The 12,781-nt window shown below is 44.3% G+C and overlaps 1 protein-coding gene across 1 annotated transcript in view; it reads right to left on the bottom strand.

The window, feature by feature from the left end:
* Positions 1 to 12,781, bottom strand: part of LOC139057550 (uncharacterized) — a 180,462-nt gene that overhangs the window by 111,002 nt on the left and 56,679 nt on the right. Inside the window, exon 2 of the mRNA XM_070535967.1 lies at positions 1,041 to 1,186. Coding sequence (XP_070392068.1) covers positions 1,041 to 1,186 — 146 coding nt within the window. The remainder of the gene's footprint in view (positions 1 to 1,040; positions 1,187 to 12,781) is intronic.

A 12,781-nucleotide genomic window follows, 5' to 3' on the forward strand; every position in this document is an offset into this window, starting at 1 on the left:
TTATCGCTCCCATAAAGCTGTCTGCGACCGAGAATAGTTAGGCAACTCTTGCGTGTTCTGGTATTCATGATTAGCTTAAAGAAAAAAAATGTCGATACAAAAGTGTCCAAACCCACATGAGACAACATTATCTAATATCTGTCTTTTCAAGGACACTACCTTTATGAGCTTTACACCACTACAGTAAGCAATAACAGCTGTTCTATTCTTTTAATTCAGAACGTTGAATCCATTGCAGCTACGAATCATCAAATATAAAATTGAAACCCTTTCGCCTCAGGCAGGCACCTCAAATCTAGTATACGTCCATCTTATTGCGCAGGGATATAATTTTAACGTTGAAGACAGTGCACTACTGCTGGCTCTTCGCATACTTGTCCTAAGTACCCGAAAAAAAGAAACGTCCAGTACAAATATTTCAAGAAAAGTACACAAGTGTCACTAAGTGAAGGGCGGAAGCTACCAGTCTTCGAAACTGGTAACTTTCGCCTGATATGGTGACTTTATGTGTCACAAAATGAGAAAAGCCATAAACATCGCTCTTCGCTAACCAAAACGCGTCTCTGGACAAAGTATCATAAAACTCGGCGTTCTGCGATGATTGTTCGCACGGCTATAACGTTTTCGCTGTGTGTGACAGTCTATTGCGTGTGTCACTGAACTAATGTTCTCGGTGCGTGCAATCGGCTCCCCAGGCTGCCCCACGCTGTCCGTAGTTTCCTACGATAGACACTTTTACGGCACGTTAAAACCTCGAGTTACGCCAGCAAAGCATTTTGGTGATAAATTAACAATCGCTTTCGGTCCTCCCTCGACATTAGGGAAGGTATTTCATGCATTAAACCTCCTAAAGGTCCACAACGCGTGTAAAGGTGGTCGTGCGCGCAAGAATTCGGAAAAATGAGATGAAAAAAAAAAGGGCGTCCCTAAAAAGGGAGTGTCGGGCCGGGGTAGCTCTATCGCGCCGTAGTCTAAACGCCCGACGGTCCACAAAATATCCCAACCAGGAGCCATACCGGGACACACGCGGCCAAACTCACCCAACGAGATGCGCCGATGTCCGAGGCAGCTGACCGAGCGGAGAGCGAGTGCGCGGCGCGCAAACTTGTTGCTGGCGACGAAGTGCGCGGGGTTCAGTCCCTGGGGTCTGCTGTCTTCTGTGGCCGTGCCAGTTCGTGGCCCTTGCCTGCGTCAGTGGCCGCGCGGCGTCCGGGCTCGGGCCCTAGTTAAAAGAGTGCGCGACGCCACCCTGGATGACGTCACGCGTCGCGCTCAGCCAATCGCGCGGCGCAGCGAAGTGTAGGCGGCCGACTGGATCTCTCACGCCGGTTGAACAGCTCGCCCCCTCTTTTTATTTCTCCCCCCCCCCCCTCCTCGTCCAGCTCTCGCTGGCATTCAGGCGACGGCCGGCGTAGTTTCTCCGCCGCTCATCGCCTCTCTTTTCACTCCACCCTCGCCAAACCGTCGTTTTGTTTCGTGCTGCACGTTCGAAGCGCCGCTGCTAACGCTTCCCGTCGGACGTGAATGTGTAGATTGTGGCGTCAACGTTTTAACACCTAACCATCTACCTCGCGTTGCTGCTACTGACAGACCCTCTTAAGTCGGTAGGAAACAGCGCGAGGCTTGAGAAAATATTTTTCCCATATTTTTCATTCACTAACAACGAAGATATACTTCGATTTTTTTTTCACGTGAGGACCCATGTACACGTAATTTTAAGTAGTGTTCAGCGTTTCAAGTTTTTATGTTCCGAAAATATGGATTTTTTTTATGTGTGTACATGTAATGAGGAGGGAAGATAACCGATGGTCACTAAGGGTTACGAACTGGATTCCAAGGGAAAGGAAGCGTAGCAGGGGGCGGCAGAAAGTTAGGTGGGCGGATGACATTAAGACGTTTGCAGGGACAACATGGCCACAATTAGTACATGACCGGGGTAGTTGGAGAAGTATGGGAGAGGCCTTTGCCCTGCAGTGGGCGTAACTAGGATGATGATGATGATGATGATGATTATGATGATGATGATGACATCCGCAGAGTGAAGAAACTTTCTGCCGTTTTCGTCTGTGTTTATTCGATTTTCCGTTTCTTTTTTCTATTATTACAATGACTATGTTACTAAATTAAACTATTACCGACGTTTATTCCCCTTTTCGATGGCTGCTATATTTTTTTCTTTTCGTAAGTAAAAGCGTACGTGCCGACCGCACAGTAAATTTTTGAACCAAAGGCTTGTCTGTCTTTTATAATTTCAGGACGATGAGCAAAACGTGAAGAAGGTGAATGCAGGAGCCAACGTTTCAACAAGTGGACTTGTCTTCTTCAAGGCGACAAATGCTTTCCTCGCCACGGTATATATGGGGAGAGGGTGTGAGGCGGGAGGGCGCGGAAACGAGGGAAAGTGTGTTAGCGTGTCGAATTAGTAAAAGAACGCTGTGTACAAGGTCAAAGCCAGGACCCCCCCTCCCCTCACCCCACTCTGAAAGAGGAAGAAAAAGGAAAAAGGGGGGGGGGGATACGCCAAGAAATCAAACTAAGTGTGGTTGCCTATAGCTTGAGGTTTAACATAGCGAATAGATTCTAAAGCTCCCTTTGAAACGTTTATGCCTATTGGTTGCAATGTCTTGAACTTATGGATAAGGTATGATTCTCTGTATTTTCTTTCTCGTTCAGAACGGAAATTTGACTGTAAGATGTAGAGTTTAAGTTCATCAAAGTTATGACCTGGTTGATTGAAATGCTCGGCGACGGCTTTGGGAAGCTTTTTAGCTGTGTCCGCGCGATGTCCGTTTAATCTGACGTTCATTGATTGTCCTGTTTCACCGATATATTGTTTCTTACAGAAGGAACATTCAAGCATATAAATCACATCCGAACTTGTGCAAGTGAAGCTAGATTTGACTTCATGTGTATAATTATTTGCGTTGCTTTTAATTTTAATCTCAGTTTGAAGGCGCCTGCAGGTTTTGCACCTAGGGCGACAACATGCTTTTATTACGGGGGGATGCTGCTCGCTGACTTTTGCGTGCACTAACATGTCTTTAAAGTTCTTGTTTCGGCGATAGGTAACCCTGGGTACATCCGGGAACGCTTTTCGGAGACGCTCGTTACTTGATAATATTGGGTGGTATTTTCTTAGGATGTTGTTTATGTTTGGGAGTGCATTAGAATATTTTGTTATAAAAGTCGGCGGCCTGTCAGATTCTAATGTGGGCTGTCTCTTCGCCAATTCCGACTGTCTCTCCAATCTTGACGCGGTATCATAAGCTCTATCGAGAGCAACTTGGGGATAGTTCCTTTCTGCTAGTGTTGATCTAAGTGTTCATAATTTCAGTGATACCTGCGGTAGTTACACTTAAGGTGGTACGTTATTGGCCCTAGTCAGCATTCTTTTTTTTTTATTGATATGATATAAGGAGATGTTGACGCACAATTTAAGGCACCGACTACTCCTTAGCTCTTGAAAGGGTCTAGCTTACAACATACAGGGTACAGGATTACATATCACATAACCTTTTCATAGAAGCACCAGGACTTGTCAAACAACGTTTTCACAGTAACGCTATGACGTAAGAAACACATGGTACATACAATATAGAAGTTAAATGACTCTACGGTTCTGTAGAAAGAAAGTCTGAAAAATACAACTGATAATTTCGCCTAATAACGCAGTCTCTAATCAGCGGGTAGTATATACATCACATATAGTCACAGCAGAACAGTCAACATAACATAATCCACAAACACATACATATATACAGCGACAACTGAAAGGAAAGGAATAATAAAAGCGTTAATAACGGCCAACAATGTTGCTGCCTTCAAGAAAAATCTTTAGTGCTTTTAAAGCGCTCTTCTGCAAGGACGTTGTTGGCCAAGGACCCAAAAGTTTCTTTAAACTGAAAGGTCTGCGGTCTAATGTAATTAGGGTTCATCTAAGTCGGCGTCTTGGTGTGTCCTGATGTGTGCAATCTAGGAGGAGGTGGTGTATATCTTCGTCTACAAATCCACATTCACCTTCAGCGGTCTCCGTACGGCCAATTCGGTGTAAGAAATGTTTTGTGTAGGCAGTACCTAGCCTTAATCGATAAATAACAATTTCCGTATTTCTGTTTACTGTCAATAAAACTTTGAATTCAATAAACGGATCACTATGATACAAATCCGAGCTCTTAGAATTCTGATCAAACCACGTATTTCTACACATTTTGAAAGACGTTGTCCTCATAATACAGCGTAATTCATTCTTTGATATTGGGAGCCGAACCACATTATCTTTTAGGTGTGCTTGTCGAGCTGCTTCATCGGCTGCTGAGTTGCCAGGAATGTTATAATGGCCTGGTATCCACTGGAATGCTATTTCATGCTTTACTTGACTAGCCTTCATGAGGTCTTTAAATGTTTCGTATATTATGCTATCACTGATTTTTTTTTTCTTTTTGTGCTGCAGAGTGAAGTTAGAGCCGCTTGTGTTCGCTGAAAATTACCAATTTTTGCGCATTTCTTACTGAAGATATAAATTTTATCGCACATGGGATTGCGAACAGTTAAGCCGTTGTGGATGAAGTCGCACGAGATAATTTAAACGATTCTTGTTTGTTGAATAATAATAATAATAATATTTGGGGTTTTACGTGCCAAAACCACTTTCTGATTATGAGGCACGCCGTAGTGGAGGACTCCGGAAATTTTGACCACCTGGGGTTCTTTAACGTGCACCTAAATCTAAGTACACGGGTGTTTTCGCATTTCGCCCCCATCGAAATGCGGCCGCCGTGGCCGGGATTCGATCCCGCGACCTCGTGCTCAGCAGCCCAACACCATAGCCACTGAGCAACCACGGCGGGTTTGTTTGTTGAGGTGCGGTATAATGAATGCTGAAGTTGAAGAGGTTGCTGTATCTATATAGGCGTGTCTGTATCCTCAATACCGCATATATGTCTGGCAAATTGCTAGTTGTTAAGCAGCTTGAATTAACATGTCTCTTTTTCTGAATACTCCGTCTGTATACTGACAATTCGATTTTCGGAAGTGTAAGCAGCCATGGAGGATGTTGCACGTCTGAGCTCCAAAATTCATTTCTAAGCAATATATGAAGGTTTACTCGAATTTCTTTATGAACATAACTTCTATCTCGTTTCATTATGTCTAGAGCCAATGGGTGGCTTTTATGCTGTGATTGAAGACGGAAATATTGTCGACATGTTTCTGTAGTTCTCATAACTGGAAACATAGGTTGGCGAGCCTCAGCTATCACAAGACATCTAGAAGTCGCTCGTGGAACTCGTAGACGTATGCGTAGTCCTCTAGCTAAAAGTCTTTGAAGTCGATCTTCTGACTTTTGGGAAAGTCCGTGTAATATTGGCGCGGAATACGCAATTTTTCGTCTTATTAATACATCGTAAACAGTCAGCATGGACGGTACTGATCCGCCCCATGATGTGCCTGCGAGTCTGCGAAGTACAGTCACTATCGCATTGACCTCGTTTTCGAGTTTTTTTTCACGTGGGGTGTCCAGCATAGCTGCATATCAAGTATTATGCCATGAAATCGATGCTGTGAGACAATCATTAGAGGGCGTCCTTCCAGATTAAGAGTGAAATTTTTTAACTAACTCTGAGTGAAGGGCAATACAGCTGTTTTTGCGTTTGATAGAACGATTCCTCGCTCTCTCAAAAATTGGTTAATGATATTTATGCCGTCTTGCAATGCCATCTGAAGGAATTGGACATTAGCCCCAGATGTCCAAATAAACACATCATCTGCATACAGTGAAAACCTTAACTTTGATGGCAGTCTTGTTAAACCAGCCATCACGCAGTTAAAAAGAAAGGGGCTGAGTACGCTACCCTGTGGTACTCCCTGTTTGACAACATGTTCAGCGCTCTTTCCTTCACCCGTCTGAACAAATATTTTGCGACCTGATAAAAAATTCAGAAATCCATCGCAAGGACCTGCCAGATATTCCTAGTTCCAACATACTTAGCAGAACATATGAACGTGACTAACAGTGTCAAATGCCCTCTTGAGGCCTAGGAACACTGCTATAGTCAAGTTTCCACATGCACGTTCATGCTCCACACAGGTTACTATATACAATATTGCATCCATTGTGCATCTGTTTTCTAAAACCTGCTAAGTAGTTCGAAAACACATTCCTTTCATTGCACCACCATTGTAGTCGCGCGTCAATCTTTTTCTCCATTACTTTGCATAAACAGCTTGTCAAACTAACTGGGCGGAAGGATTCAAGGCACAAGGGCGCCTTACCCGGTTTCAAAATTGGGATGATTCGAACGACTTTCCAAGAGTCAGGTACAGTTTCTTCTATCCATAGATTATTATAGATGTCTAAGAGAGCACTTGTACCTGTCGGCCCGAGGTTTCTTAGCATATTTACGTAATGTCATCCGGGCCAGCAGCATACTTTTGGCGACATGATGCAATTGTGCATTGAAGCTCGCCTAATGTGAAAGCATGGTCTAATTGAGGATGTTGTGCCCAATAGCAAGTAGTAATTGTCTGCTTAGCTAACAATACTGAATTATCGAATTATGCACATTGTGATGGAAAAGCAGGTCTGGAAATAAGCTATCAAAATTCATCTGAAACTCTTATCTTACACGAGTCCCGAGCGACAGCGAGAGCACGAAATGGGAAGCTCTGTGTTACAGGTCCGCTTAAAGAACGAATTACTAGAAAAATTCGTGGGACAGACTTGTGAGGAGACAGCGTGCCGCAGAAATCGCGCCAGCGCCGTTTGCTCAAATTTTCCATGCATCTGCGCATTACATTGTGAATTTTCTGAGCGTTTTTGTATGCTTCTAAACTTCCACTCCGTCGGTATGCTCTTTTGGATCGGCGTCTGATGGCTCTTAGGTGTTCATACCCTCCGTCAACTGCAGCATAATATTTTGGAATTGAGGCCTCCTTTGTGCATATGTTCACATTATTCTGTAACAATTTAGTAAATCTGTACACCGCTGTGTGCTGATTAATTTGATCCGTTAGGCGGTACCGAAAAGCTTTCCAGTTGGTTAATATGTTGTACCGCCTGATATTATAGTGCATGCTAGGGTGATTTACAAGGATGGGAAAATTATCACTTCCGCGCGTATCCATATCTGTTGTCCAGCCCACACCCTTCACTTAATCATGCGAACACAGGGTAACATCTATGCAGCTTCAATAATTATATCCACGAAGAAATGTTGCCGACCCACTGTTTAAAACAGTCAAGTTGCATTTCTCTATGGCGCACTCAATAACGTTGCCACGTGCATCACAGTGATCACTGCCCCATATAATGTTGTGTGCATTGAAGTCTCCACCGATAAATACATTAGAATGAACTATTTTTAATATATCCACTAGTACTTCTACTAAAATCCGGTTTGAAGGTTGTAGATATAGATTAATCACTGTTATGCAGAGCCTACCAAAGGATACCTTACACGCGATGAATTCTGGAAAGTCAAAATCACTGGACTGAATTTGATAAGATGGTAGGTCCTTTCTGACGCACAGGAGCACTCTGCTAACAGCACCTTGACGAGACGTCTTGAAACTTAAACTTCCGTCTCCTGGTCGTCCTGAAAGGCTGTACGTTTTCTTTCGCAGCGGAAAATATTTCGGCAGACACTCGGTTTGGATTCACTTGCCAAAAAGTAGTACCTTCACTTGTTGAGCGGGAGACAACTGGAATGCCTTCTGCTCGTTTTTCTTATACGTGACCAAAGTAAATGGTGCATCTTCACCCATCTCTTCTTCATCACATAGCTCATAATTAGATGTATAATTATACTTGCTGTCCTCTAGACGAGGTCTCTTGCTCTCGGCTTCACCATCAGTCATTATTTCTGAAGTCACCGAAGTTGGTTCCAAATTGTGAAAAACCAAACGTGCCGGCTTTACGAAGCTTTGTGGCGCCTGCAAGGCCCCAGGCTTTTCATTACGGCTTGTGGTATCATTCATATGGCTTGCTACGCTTGGACGAGTGTAAGGCTTGTGACGATGTTCTCGGCTTCCGACCACCGTAGTGTTAAGGTAGTGGTTGGGTCCTCAAAAAAGAAACGTCGTACCTGTAAAGCCCCGGCCCGCTGAAACTTCACCCGACGTCTTGTTAGTCAGTCGTCGTCAGTGTTGACCGTAAATGCAAAACTAGCAAAGTTCAAGTGGAACAAGATGCAACATGCGCCACACAGCCCAGACCTGTCGCCTTGCGACTTCCTCATTTTCGGGCAATTGAAAAAACTGCTCAAGGGAACCAGATTCGTGTCGGACGATGACGTGAAAGCGTTAGTTACGGACTTTTTGAAGCAGCAACCCAAGGAGTTTCATGAGACGGGAATCACGCGACTCGTTAGTCAGTGGGACAAATCTCTAAATGCTCATGGAGACTACTTTTAAATAAAGTACCCCGTTTGTCATATATTCGCATTGGTTCACTTTCATTTGACTCGCCCTCGTATATTTTGCAGAACTCCTGCTTTTTATGTGTGCTCTCTGTTGCGACTATAATTTCGGTGCAATTACAATACACGGCCGGTGACAGCTGCTCCTGCGCAATACATTGGAACAAACGACAGTGCCATTGAGATTTTTCCCTTGCCGTTGCATATGTACAAAAATGTATAGAAGGTTCTTGACTGACACAGTTTCATTAACATATTGGTCCTCAACTTGTTCATTTCATGGCCCTTACATTCTTTATCTGCGGCATGCACTGATTTGCTTATTTCGAATTGATATAGTTCTAAAGTTCGTGTGGTATTTTCTTTACTTAATAAATAGACAAAAAATATCGAAGCAGTGATATCACTTATTTCGGGCACAATTTTTTTGACATACGACTACATTGTTTTATGAAAAAGATATATACTTTATTGTCTTGACAGTGCGTTGCGTTCAGGAATTCATTTGTAGTATCATTCGCAATGGCAATGCAGTTATTGTTAATGTATTTGATCTCTCGACAAATTCTATACGGAGGAGGCCGAGCTGTAACATGACACCCCCCCCCCCCTTCCTCCCCGACCGAAATTTCTGGCTACGCCACTGGGCACTGACGATTGTTCTGGCTCTGGCTCTGAACTCGTTTACTGCTCCAGCCACAGGCCCTTCCAACGGACACCGCTCTCTTCTTATGAACTTCTTTGTGATGCACACAACGTCGTTTTTTTTTTTTCGCCACAGCATCACCTGCTGCACTGGCCTGACGCCGCCACTCTCGGGCCAAATCTCCGCGTGATGTATAGCAGACGCGTCCTGCACCCGACTGCAGATTGGAGCAGGAGCGTGAACTGCATGCCCATGCAGTACAGCGGTGGTATAAGCAAAGTTTCATTTTTATTCGCCATATGTCGAGGGTGAAGCTGAGTAGTCAGAGGTTTAATGACGACGATTTGGCGCTGACAGCATAGTGATAGGATGGACACAGCCAAGCCAGTTTCAAGTTTTTAAATGCTTCGTCGTTTTCTTGAATTGGCCGAACTCAGAGCGAGTGAAGGAAATGAGACTAACAAGAAGAAAAAGGAGACAGGTTACTGCTGTCGCAGTAAAATAAATCAGGATGCACGTCGACGGTGGCTACGCGTATAGCTGAAGTGCTGTATGACAATAGCGATGTGCCCCCAAAGATGTATTCGATGCCCAAGCGTAGCGTCCTCTTCTCAGAGGAAAGATGAATTGGCAATAATGGGGCCCACTGGGTTGCAAATCCACTGGGTTGAGAACAATTTGGCGAAAATATGTGCCTGATATTGCGGCCCCCGCGCCAAGCGGAAAGCCCCGAAATAATAAAAAACGCGCGTGCTTCCCGACGTCGGCATTTCCGTTCAACGCACGAGGTGTAGGTGGATGTCCTTACGATCCCAGTATTGTACGTGCTGATTAAGCTACCATTCCCGCGTAGTAGATGAATAAACGTCAACAAATATTTATATATATATATACGACAAGACAGGAGGTTAACTAAGGGGCAACGATTTTTATTAGTCATATCATAAGAAGCCAGCAAACACTGACACCAAGGACAACATAGGGGAAATTACTTGTGCTTCATAAATAAAATTAAGGAACGATAAATTAATGGAAATGAAAGTGGATGAGAAAACAACTTGCCGCAGGTAGGGAACGATCCCACAACCTTCACATGCGAAGGTTGTCGGATCGTTCCCCATCTGCGGCAAGTTGTTTTGTCGTCCACTTTCGTTTCCATTTAATTCTCGTTTCTTTGTTTCATTTAAGCACAAGTAATTTGCCCTATATTGTCCTTGTGTTTGGTTTGTTGGCTTCTTATGATCTGACTATATATATATATATATATATATATATATATATATATATATATATATATATATATATATATATATATATATATATGTGTGTGTGTTGTTCGTCTAGTTACTGCAGGAAAATAAGTGAGTAAATGAATAAATCTCAATACCAATTACTTCTGTAATCGACCTGCACACTTCGATAAACGCTCAATATCGACAACGAGTTTTCTGCCCCAGAAAGTTCTAAAGAACTGTCAAATTTGGAAGCCTGCTACAGGTTTTTTTCAACCTTGGAACCTTTTTTATCCCGCGATTGTCACCTGCTACTCTGTATGGAAACTAACCTTTGTTGCTCCTAGAGTGGTATCTTGAGCGTCGCAACATATACCCCGATGCCGCGGCTGGGTTCAGAAGAGGCCGCTCCTCTGTTGGCAAGGTCATCGACCTCGTGACGTCTGTGCAACAAGAAAAGCACCTCAAACGTATATCGGTTGCACTTTTCCTCGATGTGAAAGGCGCCTATGATAATGTAATGCAGGAAGCCATCCTTGATGCCCTAGAATATAATGGAATTGGCGTACGAATGTTTCAGTGGATTCGGAGCTATCTATCAAAATATCCTTCTTTGCCCAAAGTACGGATGGCCGAACCGCTTGCCATTACACATCTCATACTTGAAGAAGAGGCTTACCTATATCGCCCATATACTAAGGTTTCTTGCCTGTAAAACGCGGGGCAGATCTGTGGCATCTATGATTCAACTATACAGGACGCTCTTCCTAGGATAATTGCAATATAGTGAACCAGTGCTGTCCAGCGCTAACAAAACTAACGTCCATGTCCCACAAAGCATTCAAAGCCAAGCCCTTCGAACATGTCTGAGGCTACCTCGATATCCTTCAACCTTAGCAACAATTGCCACCGCGAGAAACCACCCAATAACGACTTATATAGCTGTCGACGCACGGGGCGCATGTTCGATATATCCAGTGTCCGTGGCCACCATGTAGCTCGCTTGTCTGAGAAAAGACCCAAGGCAGCGTTTTCCATATCAATTGCGACTAACCAGCATTCATTTTTATTGACATACTCGCCCGCAAAAAAACTCGATCCCCTCTGTCGTGCTTCAAAAAACCTCCTGTGTGCCTTGCGGTTCTAGGAATTGCGAAGAAGGCTAGCCTGACCGCCGCGGCTCTCAAGCAGATCCCATTGGAACTTCTGCATTGTTCGCACGCTAACCAAATCCATGTTTACACGGACGGTTCGGTCTCGGAAAGTTCGACGGGCGCAATTGTTACACCATCTCGATTGTTCGTAATCAAGTTTCAGACTTCACGCGTCACGACATCTACAGGTTCCGAACTGGCCGCTCTTCGCGCTCCTGTGGAATACATTGAAGAAAAAAAAAGTGCCTAGAAAATTGGCAATACTTTCTGATTCGAAGCAGCCCTCCATAGCCTGCGATGTTTACGACGTGATAATTACGAACAGCTAGAGTCCCAAATCAGCGAAATTTGCATTGCGCTTCTGAACGAGGACATAATATAATCTTTCAGTGGCTGCCGGGATATTGTGGCATCGTTGGTAACCACCTCGCTAATGACGCTGCCCGACGTGCCCAGGCTCGAGCACGGACACTCCTTGTACCTTTATCGGGAGTAGACGCTGCAACAGAGCTTGGCAATCTGGCTCGTACCATCACATTAAGTTACTAGCATACACCGCGGACCACTAACCATCGATTATTCAGCCTCGACCCATCACTGAAACTGAAATTACCAGCAAACCTTTCACGACGTAACGCAACACTGCTGTGTCGGCTGTGGGGAGCAGTAGCATTCCCTAACTCCTACAACTATCGTATTGGAATGGCGGACTCACTGATGTGCGCTAAGTGCAAGTCTGAAGAGACCATCAGCCGTCTTCTGTGCCACTGTTCTCGCTTCGATTAACAACGTCAGACTCTGCAGTGTGCCTTGAGTAGACTGGACGATAGGCCATTTACTGAATCAAAGGTCTTGAGATCCTGTCTTCACAGTTCATCAGCCCGGAAGGCCATTCGAGCGCTTCTTCCGTACTTGAAGGTCGCGGACTTGAGTGCCCGACTGTAGACAAACTACACCTAGCTTAGCGCATGTCTAAGTGCGATATATACTCATGCCTTCTCTCTCTTTCACTCCCGCAACCCTTTCCCCATGTGTAGGTTAGCAAACTGTACTCAGTATGGCTAAACTTCCTGCCTTGCCTCCCTCCCTCCCTTCTCTCTCTCAACCTCTGTTACTTATATTTGCCAATACCACTGTAGCCCATGGTACCTTTGTTAATCTCAATGAGGTTCTGTATAGCCGCAAAACGGTGTCTCCTTTCTGGTTTCTAAAAAAAAAGAACTATTGTTCGCTTCACAGTTTCGTGGATAGCGAAAAATTTCTATCATCACCTGCTATAATGCAGATTACTCTCTCTCTCTTTCTCTCATGCGCGAATCATATGCTGACCAAATC

The sequence above is a fragment of the Dermacentor albipictus genome, chromosome 1 (assembly GCF_038994185.2).
Source record: "Dermacentor albipictus isolate Rhodes 1998 colony chromosome 1, USDA_Dalb.pri_finalv2, whole genome shotgun sequence".
Classification (NCBI taxonomy): domain Eukaryota; kingdom Metazoa; phylum Arthropoda; class Arachnida; order Ixodida; family Ixodidae; genus Dermacentor; species Dermacentor albipictus.